The 13,308-nt window shown below is 42.3% G+C and overlaps 2 protein-coding genes across 2 annotated transcripts in view; one reads left to right on the forward strand and one right to left on the reverse strand.

The window, feature by feature from the left end:
- LOC131892428 (titin homolog) overlaps positions 1-13,308 on the forward strand; it is a 105,085-nt gene that overhangs the window by 18,679 nt on the left and 73,098 nt on the right. The window lies entirely within an intron of this gene.
- LOC131892432 (outer dynein arm-docking complex subunit 3-like) lies at positions 9,378-13,116 on the reverse strand. Its single transcript, XM_059242306.1, has 10 exons — positions 12,771-13,116; positions 12,183-12,296; positions 11,983-12,114; positions 11,485-11,581; positions 11,076-11,398; positions 10,636-10,878; positions 10,436-10,522; positions 10,217-10,372; positions 9,944-10,136; positions 9,378-9,862 (listed from the first exon to the last, which is right to left on the reverse strand). The coding sequence occupies exons 1-10, from the start codon at positions 12,957-12,959 to the stop codon at positions 9,735-9,737; spliced, it is 1,662 nt and encodes a 553-aa protein (XP_059098289.1). The 5' UTR covers positions 12,960-13,116; the 3' UTR covers positions 9,378-9,734.

A 13,308-nucleotide genomic window follows, 5' to 3' on the forward strand; every position in this document is an offset into this window, starting at 1 on the left:
ATCGTGAAATTACAGCTCAGTTTTGTTTATTAAATGATGTCCCAATCAAAGAAACTAAAATTTTGCATAAAAACCATCGCGGGGGTGCCTTGGATTGTTTTGAAATACTTTTGTTGGTCAACTGATAATACATAATAAATTTGCGGTCATTAGCTTTAGATCTATGTAGTGGCAAGATGGAATTTTTGCTCTGGCTCGGAGTATTGGTTTCAAAATTCGATTGATTAAAATTATGCTGCCTAAATGACACATGGCAGTAACATGTTTGGACAAATTGATTGACTTAAGCATCAATAAGTTTGACCTTGAAAATGATAATTTCAGCATAAATTTGAACTTCCTGCTTAGCCTTTTTTCCATTTGTTGTCAAATAACCACAACAAGTGACATATCGCCGTCTAGTTCCAATTTTTCCAGAACAAATGAAAGTTACTTAAATTCTCTCTAAGTTCTTGGTTTTCGTTTATTTTCATAGTTCAAAATCGCGACAGGTTTGAAATTGCCCCAAAAGTTTAAGATTTAATCTAACCTTCAAAAACTATTTTTTCGGCTAATTACTAACACATGACACACCACTTCCATGGACAATTGCAAAGATTTCCCGTCCATTTAGAACCATTCCCTGCTTACACTGAGGCAGTCATAACCGACGAGCCGAACGGCCTTGCTTATAGCTTGGTTCACTTGAATTATGGCTAGTGCTTATGGCTCAAGATATGGTCAATTTTGGGAGATAGCACAGAGTAAAAAAAGTAATAAGTAAAATAAAAAACAAGAAAAAATAAAATTTAAGTAACATAAGAGCTCTCAATGAGATGTATGAAACTTCCACTTTTATCTGGCCTTCACAAGGACTTTGAGCATCCCCATGAAAGAGATCTCAGAGACAGTTAGGAATGTGACCAAAGCATTCTCCACAGTTTGTGTCATACTTTACTCTAGAAAATAGGCTCATTTTTTGTGCCCATGAGATTGAGACTTGAGGGCTCATTGACCATCATCGTCTTGTTTTACTTTGACTTCGTGGAAAGAGCTCATTTTTTCATTGGAACGCTTGTGGGACATTTGATCGATAGACAGTGCTGTGAGGTGTCCACCTGATAAGTGGCAGAAAGATTCGAGGAAACTTAGAGTCTAAATTCTAATGTTCCAGGCTTTGGACCAAGGCATCACAAGCTGCGGACAGCGGACCCCTTGTACAAATATAACTTTTTTTCTCATCAGTTCATACACACACATGTACATCCCCGCTAACGTTTTATGTACGGGAAATATTTTCGAGAGACGTCAGATATCCTTTCCTAACAAACTAAGTCTGGTCCGCCTGAAAAAAAAAACTTGACGCCGAGGTTAAAATGCCCTTTAAAGTTTTGTCGGAAATACACAAACATATCTTAGCATATTTCTAGCTCAGAAAATCATTTCGAACCACTTTGGGCTGATTGTTTATGGATTTCTAGCCTCCATAAAAAACTTACATGCTTTAAAAAAAATTAAAACTGAAATTTTCAACAACCCAATTCATGAAAATTGGGAGCTCACTTAGTTAGCACTTATTTTGAAATTATGATAGAACTCTTCGAGGCAAAAAAAAACCAAAGTTGTGCCTTATAATTGTCTGAGCAAGAAATATGCCAAAATGTATTTTGTTTGACTATTTCTCTTGAGACTTGATAGGGCTTTTTACGCACTGTGTTGACCTTTCTTGGTTTAGACAAATATTCCAACTTGGCTCTAATGCTGGCTTGAACCGGGTTCCAATGACATACAACTTTCAGTTTGGCCCATTCGTGAAAGTATTCCGGTATGCGTTCGGTAACATATTGATTAGGCAAAGGTTTGGATATTAAAAACGCCAACACAACATTTCCTTCAAAAAAGGTCTGCCAACTCGCGTCGTTATGTTAAGACGAAGATTCACGCAACCTCAAGCCAAGAACTAGCCCTTCCATTGAAAAAAAAAACAATAGATCAGGCTGGTCAATAAAGGAATTGCAGAGCCAGACTAAATCAATAGATGGGAACCGTACGAATGTAAATGAGTAAAAAGAAGCAAAACACTTCAAGTTTCTCTGGTTGCCATTCAAGAATAATGAAACGCTACCTCGTGGCAACTTATTGATTACCTATATTTTTTAACCTATTGGAGAATAATGCCATTACGGATTTGAAAGGAAAGTGTCTAAATGAATATGATCAACTCATATGCCCAAGTAATTCGATGGTGCTGTGAGGAGCTGAACTAAAGTTGAAAGAATTAGAAAAGTAGCGCTTGAATTCTGGCCATATTGTAGGAAACTGTCACGGCAAGCCTAGCAGATGCAGATCTTGATCTGTGAAGTTCTCATGAGCAAGGTACGTGTATGTAGTATGTCAATCCCTGCAATGCAAGAAAGACAACACAGTGACTTCCTTTCAACCGGAATCCCAATCATATCTGATTAAGATGCCGTCCGCCGTCCAGTCCGATCTGAGGCTGTGGAACTCCTTCTTGAGCTTCTTGGGTCAAGATCCAATAGCTGGCAAGGACTCCGGATCGTCGTCCTACAGGCCCACGGAAAGTGATTTCTGTCGCTTTTTTGAGGCGCGACAACGGGCCAAGACAGCCCCCACCACCATTTGGCATAACTTTAGACAGCTCAAACGATTCGCCAATGCTCATTTGGGGTTGGATTTGAAGAAATATGATTCTCTTTCGGGATTTCTGAACACAGTACCGCAAATGAAGCCAGGGGGTAGGAGACTGCGCCCATTCACGAGCAAAGAGATCAACCGGTTCTTTGAACTCGAGTTCTTGGAGGACAACAATTGGCGAGTCAAGCAGGTAGCCGCCATTTTGGCTTATTCCGCTCAGATTAGCTTGAAGAGTGTGCGAGATATCAACATCTCAGATTTGCAAGACCTGCCCCACGGGATCAGATTGAATTTAAGGAATGAAAACCGATCGGTGGTGATCCCAAATCAGATCCCAGGTACTTCTATTTCCTTGGCTAGCAAGATCCGGAGCTACATCAATGTGCTGAACACTCAAGCCCAGGAACTCAAGGGCTCACATTTGAATGGAGTTATCAAGTATGTGACGGTTGATAATACGTTTTTGAACAATCCCATGGGTTCAAGTACGTTGGCCAAAATCCCTCGTGAAATAGCACAGCTCTTGGAGCTTGAGGATCTTGATTGCTTCACCAATATATGCTTTACCAAGCGTCAATCTGTCTCGGAAATTCATGATGAGCATGAAGAGAACCAGGAAGATGGCTTTGGAAACATTTCAGATGAAAACGAGGATCGCACTTTTCCCACCAATGTCGTTGCAATCGGCGATGTGGCTTTCTCTCGTGAAGATTTGGAACGGTTTGTTTGCTTTGAAGACTTGACTCATGAGGGACGTTTGAGAAACCAGGTTGCAGTTATCTTTGTGTTAAACACAGACATTTCCGTTCTGGAGCTGAAATTTCTAAAGTTGAGTGATGTAAGTGTGGTCCAAGATGATGTTATGTTAGTGCACTTGGGTCAGAAGTGCCATGAGATCCAAACCAAGTGTCATTTGAAGAAAGTTAGTCGCTACATCCGCGTCTGCAAAAGTGAAGAAAAGTTCCTGATGCCTGAAATAGTGATAGAAGACCTATTAGAAGACCTCACGCAAACCATTGCTGCCTTCAAGAGACTTCTTTTCAGTGAGTCCCAATTGTCAAAATTCTTGGAACGGAATGACCTCTCTCTTGCCGAAAATGCCTTAGCCATTCTGTCAAATGCGTGGCAAGTCGACTTGTCTACCTTGATAGAAATGGATGCCAACACATTGAAGCAAAACTTTGTTGACTGGCCAGTCAATTCAACAAGAACCGACGTTGTCACTGAATTGCTGCACAAGTATCCAGACGTTAATCCTTTTGGAGTTCCTCCAGTCGACTGCATCGGTCACATTGGTCACGATGTCGCCAAATGTCTCAATGTCAGAAATCCCCACGCTTATGCACATGCAAGATGTTTTCTTCACCAAGCTCAACCATCCAACAATACCCTTGCAAAAGAACCAAGTATAAACCAGCAAGTATTTTCTATCGCTCAATTTGAAAAGTTCCTTCGAAGCCAAAAGGATGGCCCCATGTGGATATTGTGCCAAGCAATTGCCTCTGTTTGTTTCTGTTCCGGGCTATCCGTGGACAATCTTAGTGATGTTCAAAGGAACCACTTTCAATTATCGTTTGAGGGCTATACAATGACCATCAAAAGTAAGTTAGCCGTGAGTAAATGCACATTCATACCGTTTTTGAACTCGGATCCCACAATTTGTATGGCAACCGCCGTGAGAAGGTATTTGAAACTGTGGGATACCAAGTCATCCAATCCACAAGCTTGTTTGTTCCAAGATCAAACCATTGCCAAAGTCCTTGGTCACTTTGAACAGGAATTCAAAGTCAGTGAAGTGGGCATCAAAGTTGCCCGGTGGTTGAGTCTAAACAAACCAGAATTCTTTGTTGGCCATTGCTTTTTACAATCAGCCGTTGGAAAAGAAGAAGAACTAACAATATTGAAGGATGTTACCGAAAATGAGACTGTGGACGATGCGACCTGTGGCAAGATCGTTAGCCAAGAGATTCTGGATCGGTTTATTGATTTAGATCTTCACAGTCACTACTGGTTGGTTCGTAAGGCTCTCATGTGCGTGTCTTTTTGCCTCGAGCTTCCCATGGAGTCCCTGAGAACGTTATATTCCACTGAAGTTGTTGACCAAGGAGATACGTTATTGATACGATCCAAGGTCATTTCGAAGCAAAGCCGCTATTACAAGCCTATTAATGAATATTTGAATGATTCTGGTCTGCGGTGTTTAGGTCGAGGTTATCTATTTAAAGAAAGATACGACGCCATGTTTCGTCTTAGTGATCAGCCCCTTAGCAAGAGGGTTGTCCAAACGATCATCGATGAGGCCATGTCCATTTATCTCCAACAAGAGCTTAACATGATGGACTTTGAGGATCAACGACAAGAGGATGTATTTGGATTAAAGCAAGAAGATACCGAGGAACTCTTCCCCGGCCAAACAGAAGACAAGCCAAGTGTGTTGATTGAGGGAGAAAATGGTGATTGTGACAACGTTCAACCTTCTCCTTTGGTCTTGAATATGGATGAAGAGGCCATTAAGTGCAAAGTAGAGGATGGGTTAGACATCTTCTCTGAGAGTTTAATTGATGCCCATGACAATAAACCCGAAGTCGTGAGCGAAGAGGAAATCATGGAGGAGCACTACGATGTCTTTTTTGAATTGGGCTCGCCACTGCAGAATAACCCAGACTCTGAAGATGAAAAAAACCCTTCAATGACTGAAACAGTTGATGCTGATCCCTTATCCCTTTCAATGATTAACAAGGACCCCCCAATGCCAATACTGTCGCTTCAAAAGCTGCCCAAGGTCAAGAACCCGCCCAAGGGCAAAAGCTCCTTTGAGATTAAAACTCCCTCCAAGGTTAAAGGCTCTGCCAAGATCAAAGGCTCTCCCAAGGTCAAAGGCTCTCCCAAGGTTAAAGGCACTCTTAAGGTCAAAGGCACTCCTAAGGTTATGGACACTCCTATTGTTAAGGACACTCCTATGGTTGAAAACCCAAATGATCTTGCTTGGGATGCTTTCATTCACTCATTAACTCATAATGATAAGCCAAGTCCTGAAGAGGTTGAAGCGTATTTGCGGCAATGTTCAAAAAATTGCACAAAGTCCCTCGATGTCTTGGAACTGTTTGCAAAACTTAACGCACACATGAGAAAAGACTACGGAGTGAGTCTCCGAAATCATCCACTCATCCGCAAAATACTTGCTGAAGCTCGTCAAGAGTCCATCCAAGAATCCAAGAATTTTTTTTCTCCAGAGCAATTGTTCACCATCCTTCAAGACTCCACCCTTGGGTCCAAGTTCTGGTCTAGAGCCAAAGCAATGCTTTCGCTCGGAACCAAGTTTGAAAGAAGTGAACTCGTTGCGTCAGAATTCGAACGGTGGGACGAGCTGCACCAGATCAAGGAGGGCAGAACTTCTCCTATTCGAGATTATTTAAATTTGCTTCCCGCCAATTTCAAGTCGGGTCCGGTATTCAAGACGTTGCTCCCAAGTGATCAATTCGGAGAGGAGCAAATGTCAGACAAAGAAATGGAGGCAACCTTGAAGGCTGTGCTGGACCATCTTAAATTGAGACCGATAAGCTACACAGTGAACTCCTTATTTGGGCAAAACCTTCTCAACCGAGACAACGGCCCTAACCCTCGTTGGTGGACTCTTTTGATGAACCGAACAGAATCAAAGGAACCCACTGAGAAAGATTACCTTGCCGTATTTGAGAACATTTCCGAAGCGCCCACTTTTGCGAGAAATCCTTGGAATCACTTTCGTGATCTCAGAGCCCACCACAAGAGGGCGTTCTGTTTCGATATCGATCATCTTTCTGGGCTTCGGTCCCACATCAGCCAAATGTTCCAGGAGGCATTGCAATCAAAAAAGACCTTTACCATCAAGGAAGTGCAAAGATTTATTAAAATGGAGGAAATTGCCCAAGACCCTTATTGGTTGACGAGACAAGCTGTCGCCATTGTGGCACTTTGTGGACAACTTCACTTATTCGAGGTCAAACTTTTGCAAAACGCTTCATTCTACCTAACAGATGACGGAGTGGTTGTCAATAGTGTTGCCCATCACGTGTTTGATGCAAAGGGAAGAAAAAAGCCATCGGAGCCATCACTATTTATTGTGCCATTTGACCGTAACAAGCCTGAATTGTGCATGGCATCCTGCATCCGACGTTACTATCATGCTCTTCCTCAGTTCGCCTTTGAATGCCCAACAGCGGAATTCTTTCGCGCAGCAAACCATAAGAAATTCAAACCCCAAAAGCCATTCTTGACCAAAGAAATGTTTACCGCCATGGGTGAGGCAATTGCTCGTCTCCTTGACCTCCCTAATCCCGAGCTTTACGCACACGGGAAGTGCTTCCAGATTGATCCCACGGGTTATTACCAGTTTTTTGAAAAGACCTACTTTACCCAAGAAGATCTTACATATGTACAACTCAATTTTCCCTCTATGGCATATCCTCCCAAAGAAAACGGACCACCATTAACTGAGGAGGAATTGCTCCAAAAGATTGACACCCTCGGCATTTTGACCACTCCTTTTGGCGAACCGGAAAAATCTGCTACCGACTACAAAAATGGTTGGCGGAGATTCCTTCTGCAGACCAAGACAAGTCGGCCGACAAGGAAGAGTTACCTTAGGTTTATCGAGCACCTCAAGTTTGAGAAGAAGATGAAGGGAAAAGCCATCCAAGGCCAATTCGCGAGATTAGCTCACTATCACAAGAAGATCTATGGAACTCGATTGAAGGATGATCATCCGGATATCATTCAAATAATTGATGAAGCCATAGAAAATGATACGAGCACTGGAAAGGGCCCCGTTGTAAAGCGCTTCACTCCAGCCGAATTGGACTATTTTCTACGAATGGAATTGCACACAGATGATTGGCTTATGAAAAAGGCTGCCGTTTGCCTCATTATGTGCGGTCAACTCTCTATGAAAGAGATACGGAATATGAATATCAGCGACCTCCTCCAAGTGGACGAGGGTTATTTAGTGAACTTGCCGCGACCTCGGAAATCCTTTATAGTACCTTATAATCGTAATGATCCTGGTTCTTGCCAAGCCACCATTGTCAAACGGTACCTTGACAGAATTTGCCAACTCAGTGATGGATCCACCGAGGGTCCATTCCTGAAGGCTAATCAAAAAGATCAACAATCGTTAGTTTTGGATCGTCGAATGAGTTTCTTTCATTCAGGCCAACTTTGCAAAGAGGTGGCTAACATTCTGCTTTTGCCAAACACCAAGCACTATTGGACCCAGTCGTTTTATCCTGCGGGAGCTAATTCGCAAGGCAATCTGACCATGGATAGTAAGTATCGCCTAGCATGGCGAAAGGTCACAGACTGGTTGAACACGGACAATCCTACAGAAGAAGGCTATCTCCGCTATTTCTCGCACTTGAAATATGTCCGTCAGCTGAAAGTTGGCTCGATGACCAGCATGTATTTGTGTTTGAGCGTGGCCCATCAGCGGAATTGCGGAAGCAAAATCCAGCAATGGCCGTCCATCCGCCAATTGATTCATCGAGATGATGTGTGTGGTGTGGTGTCCAGTATGCCAAAGACTTTTACGATGAATGAAATCAAGGCGTTCTTAGCCAATATTGAGTTGTTTCAGGATCCCATGTGGGAAATGAGACGAGCAGCCGTGATTGTAGCCGTTTGCGGCCGACTCGATCTTCTGGATTTACCCAAGATCCGGCGGGACGATATTCAGTCTACCGACCAAGGCGTGCTTGTCAAATGGAAAGGCTCAAACTTTGTGATCAATTGGAACAATACAGACCCCCCTCTATGCATGGCCAATTCTGTTATGAAGTACCATCAGACTCTGGGAGAGTTCCAGGGCTTCCTCAAAACCGTGGGCATTCGTGGGGAATTCAAAAACGAACCAATATCTGAAGAACAGGCGTTGAAAATTGGCCTTGTAGTGGCCAAGTCCATGTGCTTGCCCTCCCCCGAGCTCTACACTCGAACTTGTTTCATGAGTGTTAAAGATTCCACTTGAAAGTGTTCCACTAGATTTGAAAGTAACAGTTCAAATTTCTTGAAACTCTCTAAATGTCAATGGTTGATTTTCAGTGTATCGTGGCTCAGTAACACAAAATAGAGTTGCTCGAACGAAATCACCATATAAAGCCATGGAGGACAGTATTTTGGATTTACGTATTTATTTGAAGGCGCCATGGATGAGTGTACACATAACTCTTTTGTTTTCTATTGGAGCCGCCTTGTGAACCGGAGTGAGAAAACGAAAAATTCAAAACCCACATCAAGGCCCCAAATTGTTATTTTAAAGATAGTCTGGCCGCGCTAGAGCTAATCAGTCAATTCCCGTTGCTCAAAAATACAATTTCCTGTATCCCAATAATGCAATAAACGGAGGGGATTAAGGTGCTGGTGACAGTAGTAAGTAAACTAGTACTTCGAAGTTTGATTTCTTCAGGTCAGTCTTAGAGACACAGTTGAGCTTGTCTATTTATGTATCTCAAAACATGGACTCCTTTCATTTGGGCAAACAGAGACAATATTTTTCGGAAATTATTTGTTTCTTCACGCAAACTCAACCACGAAACAACTGAATACTTGCTTGTCAGACGGAATTCAGGTTAAACTCTATCTACCTCAATGGTCTAGTTGGAAAAGAGTGTCCAGCTGCACAAGCATGTTTTGAATTTGAAGGGTCGTACGTGCAGCACGGATGTACAAATAGATTAGACTTGAGAGAATGTCAAATGAGAAAAAAATCATAGATTTCCAAAATAGTTTTAGTTTCAGTGGTTGACAGGAATTTGCTAGGAATATCCAAGCAAATGTATTGAGTGAACCAAGGTTCTGTTAACTTCCGCTGGGCAGAAAAGAAATAAAAACTATTTCATGAAGTTTCTAAAATCAAATTCATTATTTGAATTGATGCAAATCACCCACAGTACTTAATTAAAAAAATGCAGTCTCCTCTATGAAACAGAATTCCAAGGGAAGGCCAAAATTACCGTTTTTCCACGTTTCTGTACAAAATAAAAGTCTGCGGGGTTTTCAACAACAATTGGATAAACCACCACGAGCCAATGGAAAGTGGAGCAATATGAGTGAAGCACCCTGTAAGTTCATCTTCTACGATTGCCGCGTTTACTTCGACTCTTGGCATCCACAATGAGATTAGCCTGGCGTTTCAAGTATCCCCGTGTTGGAACCTCTTCATCGTCTGGACCACTATCCACGTCTTCTTTGTCATCTGAAAAAAAACCCGAAAGAATAACAAATGCATCAATTTACTTCGAATCTAACCATTGGAGCTAGCTATCTCATTCATTACCTTGTTCATCGTCGCCCTCTTGCTCGGGAACGAGCCCCACTGGAACAAACTCCTCTTCGTCCATTTCCAATTTCTTGCCAAACAAGTCCACCTCGTCCAAATCATCCATGAGCTCCTTCAATCGCGCTTGTGCTACCGACAAGAGCTCAATAGAATTCCTTGTCACGGGCGGGGCATGGGGATCGAACAAGAACTGCCAATGATATAAGTAAAATAAGTTGAACGTCGTTGCGTTGATGCAGGGCGACAAAGGTGCATGGATACCATGCTTACCAGTTTATCGGTGAGTCGGTCCAGACCCTCCCGTATGCCGACAAGTAACTTGTTGCGGGATTGAAGCTTCTCCTCCGCTGATTTCTTCCGCGATTGCTCATCCGCAATCTTCTCCTCCAAATCCTCCATCTTGTCCCTCAACTCGGTGTTTTCTTCCTGCAAAGACAGAAATGAATCTGTTGTTCGATCAGTCCAAGTCACCAAGTTCAAATCCCTTACCTGTCCCATGAATTTAACCACTTCCCACTCAGCCTCCAGTTTCTCCTTGATTGCGCCCAAATCTCGGATCTCCTTCTCGGCCCGAGTCTATGATTTTGATCACAGTGTCAGGTGTTGAATTCAATTGTTTATTAAGTTGAATTCAATTGTTTATTAAGTTGAATTCAATTGTTTATTAATGGAAAAATGGTAGAAAGCACCTGGAGTTCATGTAGATGCTTGGATGTCTCCTCTTGAGTCTCGAACCGATGAACCACCTCTTTGATGTCTGAGACCCCGGCGGCCTTTTTCATGCGCCCAAAGGCCTCCTCATATTGCTCATCCTTCACATCGTCAGTGCCTGATGTTCCCATTAAAGAATTGCGATCCCCCTCCTCTGAGCCACGCCCGTCATCTCGAGAGTGGGCATGGTCGGATGTGCTTATGGACTCCCGACCTGTTTCCTAGGTGAAATCATTAACTTTTTAGAAAAGTAGTGACAATAATCGGTTCAGGTATAGTGGAGTTACGTCATATTCTTAAAGCTTCACCACTAGATGGCGCTCTCGAAAGCGCAAACGTTAGCAAAAAAAATCGCTTCCTTTTCATCCAAATTAGATCAAATTTGATTTTCACTGATCTGACACATCCTCGTACTAACCTTGACGGACGTTTTGCTGGCAAACATGTGCCTCTCCATGCTCTCAAAGTAGTTCTTGCGGTCCTCTGCGGTTTTGCGATACTCGATCAGACGCCGCTCGCGCTCTCTCCCTTCAGAGAGTAAGGCCACCTCCTTCTTGTGCTGATTTTGCCTCGCCAAATCCCGTGTCACAATGGAAGCTTGGTGGGTTTTCTTCAGTTTGACAATCTCGTCGTCTTGCTTCTTAAGAGTGCCCTCCAGATTCTCAAGTTGGTTGCCAAACGTTAGCCGCTCTTTCTTCAGCATGTCCAAAATCGTGTTGTATTTCTTCTTGATGGTTTCCCCTGCAAAGCGTAACAAAGCACTCGTGAAGTGTTAAGTTTTATCCACACCCTTACTGTACATAGATGGAACACTATGCCTCAATCACCTTCCATTAGTTTCAAGTTAGTCTTATGGATCTCATTCTCAAGGAAACGTAACCTTTGGCCGTCTTCAGAGTCCTCGAGTAAATCTTCGGAACGCTCCTGTAATTACGTAGCATCAAATTCATCAAAGGGGGATACATTAACGATATTTGTGTAGTGCTTGTAATTTTTTTTTTAATATCTCAAACAAAATTTGCAAAAGTGAAAAAAAGCAATTTAGACTTTTTCTTCCACATTCATATTTTCATAATTGCACCATATCTATCAATTGATTTAGAGCTGACTGATGTCTGATCCATTGCAGTTTCAAAGTTTCATATCGACTTTGAAGGGTAATAAAATGAGGGCAAAACGTTGGGAAAAAACGTGATTTCTTTTCGGTGCTAGGCAGCTAAATTTAGTATGGATAAAAGGAACAGAACCACTTATGATTAATTGACAATGCACGTAGCGCCATCTAGCTCTTAAAGTGAGTGGTGTTTGTTAGCACTTTTCGTTACCGTTTCGCTCTTCATGGCCACAACTTTGGCATACTCTCGAAGAAGTTGGTCAATCTTGGTTGTTTTCTGTTTTGTTTTGAACTTCAACTTGTCCAATTGCTTCCGAAGATCAGCCACTTTGTAATCTAGGGTCTAATAGTAGAGGGTCATACGTACATTAGTCTAAAAAAAGGTGTCCATGGCCATTGCTTTAATCTTACTTCTACGGCATCGTCGCCAGTTTTCCTTTTGAGAGCGTTTGTATCCAAATATTTCCGGTCTTGAACATGACGCAGGAGTGCCTCACTGGAACTGGTAGAATCTTGGAGACCATTCTGTTAAAACAAGTGAAAACATTGATTCCCGAACGTTTCGAAAAAAAAACGAAGGCTGAATGTCACTTTTAGAAATATATGCTTGCGTTGTTGAAGAGAAAAAAATTGTTAAAAATTTTCATGTTTGTCTCAAGTCCTGATTGTCTTCATAACTAGAATCATATCTTCACTTGTTTTTGGTAAAACTATTATTCTGACGTCATTTGCGACGGGCTCTGTTCAAATTGCTCAACAATTGACTAAATGACAAGACGCTGTACAATATCTTTCCACGCCTTGAGCATTGATCTTTTAATCAATCGAGCGTTTGCTTTTGCCCCTACAACACTTCAACTATGTGGGAGAGTCTTTGAATTTCATCATGACACTGTCCTTGTCGTCAAAAAAAAGAGGGTTAGTGGCACCATTCACTTGGCAACTCAACGAGCACCACCACATGTACAATAGCAATAATTGGGCGTTGGCGGGGCGTACCTGAAGATCTCGGATTTCCTCCTTGAGTTTGCGCATTTTCTCCTTGTTCTCGGTCTTCTCGTTCTCACAATCCTCAAAGATGGCTTTCCGTTCACCCTCCACTAACTGGATCTTCTTCTTCATCTCGCCCATTTGTTTAAAGATGGAACCGCGTTCCCGGAACTCGGTCCCACCCCGATCCCCTTCCATTTTTAATTCTGGATTGTCTTCCTTTGGACCTTATGGGGGAATTGTGCCGGGAACTGGATCAATGAGTATTGACTAAACAAACTTTGGAGGAACAACAATAACTAACTCGTTTTCCCCTTTGTTGATTGATCCAACAAAAGCTAATGTAGGGAATGTGCGGACACAATTCAAGAAAAACAACGCATTAATTTTAAGGCGACAACACTTCAAGTGTGCAATGACAACTCATTGAAAACATTAGATGTTGCCTGTTAATGGATGCGTTAGCAGCCTTTAAATTTGATTCTTTTTAGTTACAGAATCACGGACAATCAAAATGTTTGCAAATCCAAATCGACATTGCCTGATT

The sequence above is a fragment of the Tigriopus californicus genome, chromosome 12 (assembly GCF_007210705.1).
Source record: "Tigriopus californicus strain San Diego chromosome 12, Tcal_SD_v2.1, whole genome shotgun sequence".
NCBI classification, from domain to species: Eukaryota; Metazoa; Arthropoda; class Copepoda; order Harpacticoida; family Harpacticidae; genus Tigriopus; species Tigriopus californicus.

Bases quoted from the DNA above. Each gene is read 5' to 3' on its own strand.
- LOC131892432 (XM_059242306.1), bottom strand. From the start codon at position 12,959: ATGGAAGGGGATCGGGGTGGGACCGAGTTCCGGGAACGCGGTTCCATC. The intron at 10,879-11,075 runs GTTAGTACGAGG...GATTTCACCTAG, and splicing joins CCAGCAAAACGTCCGTCAAG to GAAACAGGTCGGGAGTCCAT. The intron at 10,137-10,216 runs GTAAGCATGGTA...TATCATTGGCAG, and splicing joins ACCGACTCACCGATAAACTG to TTCTTGTTCGATCCCCATGC.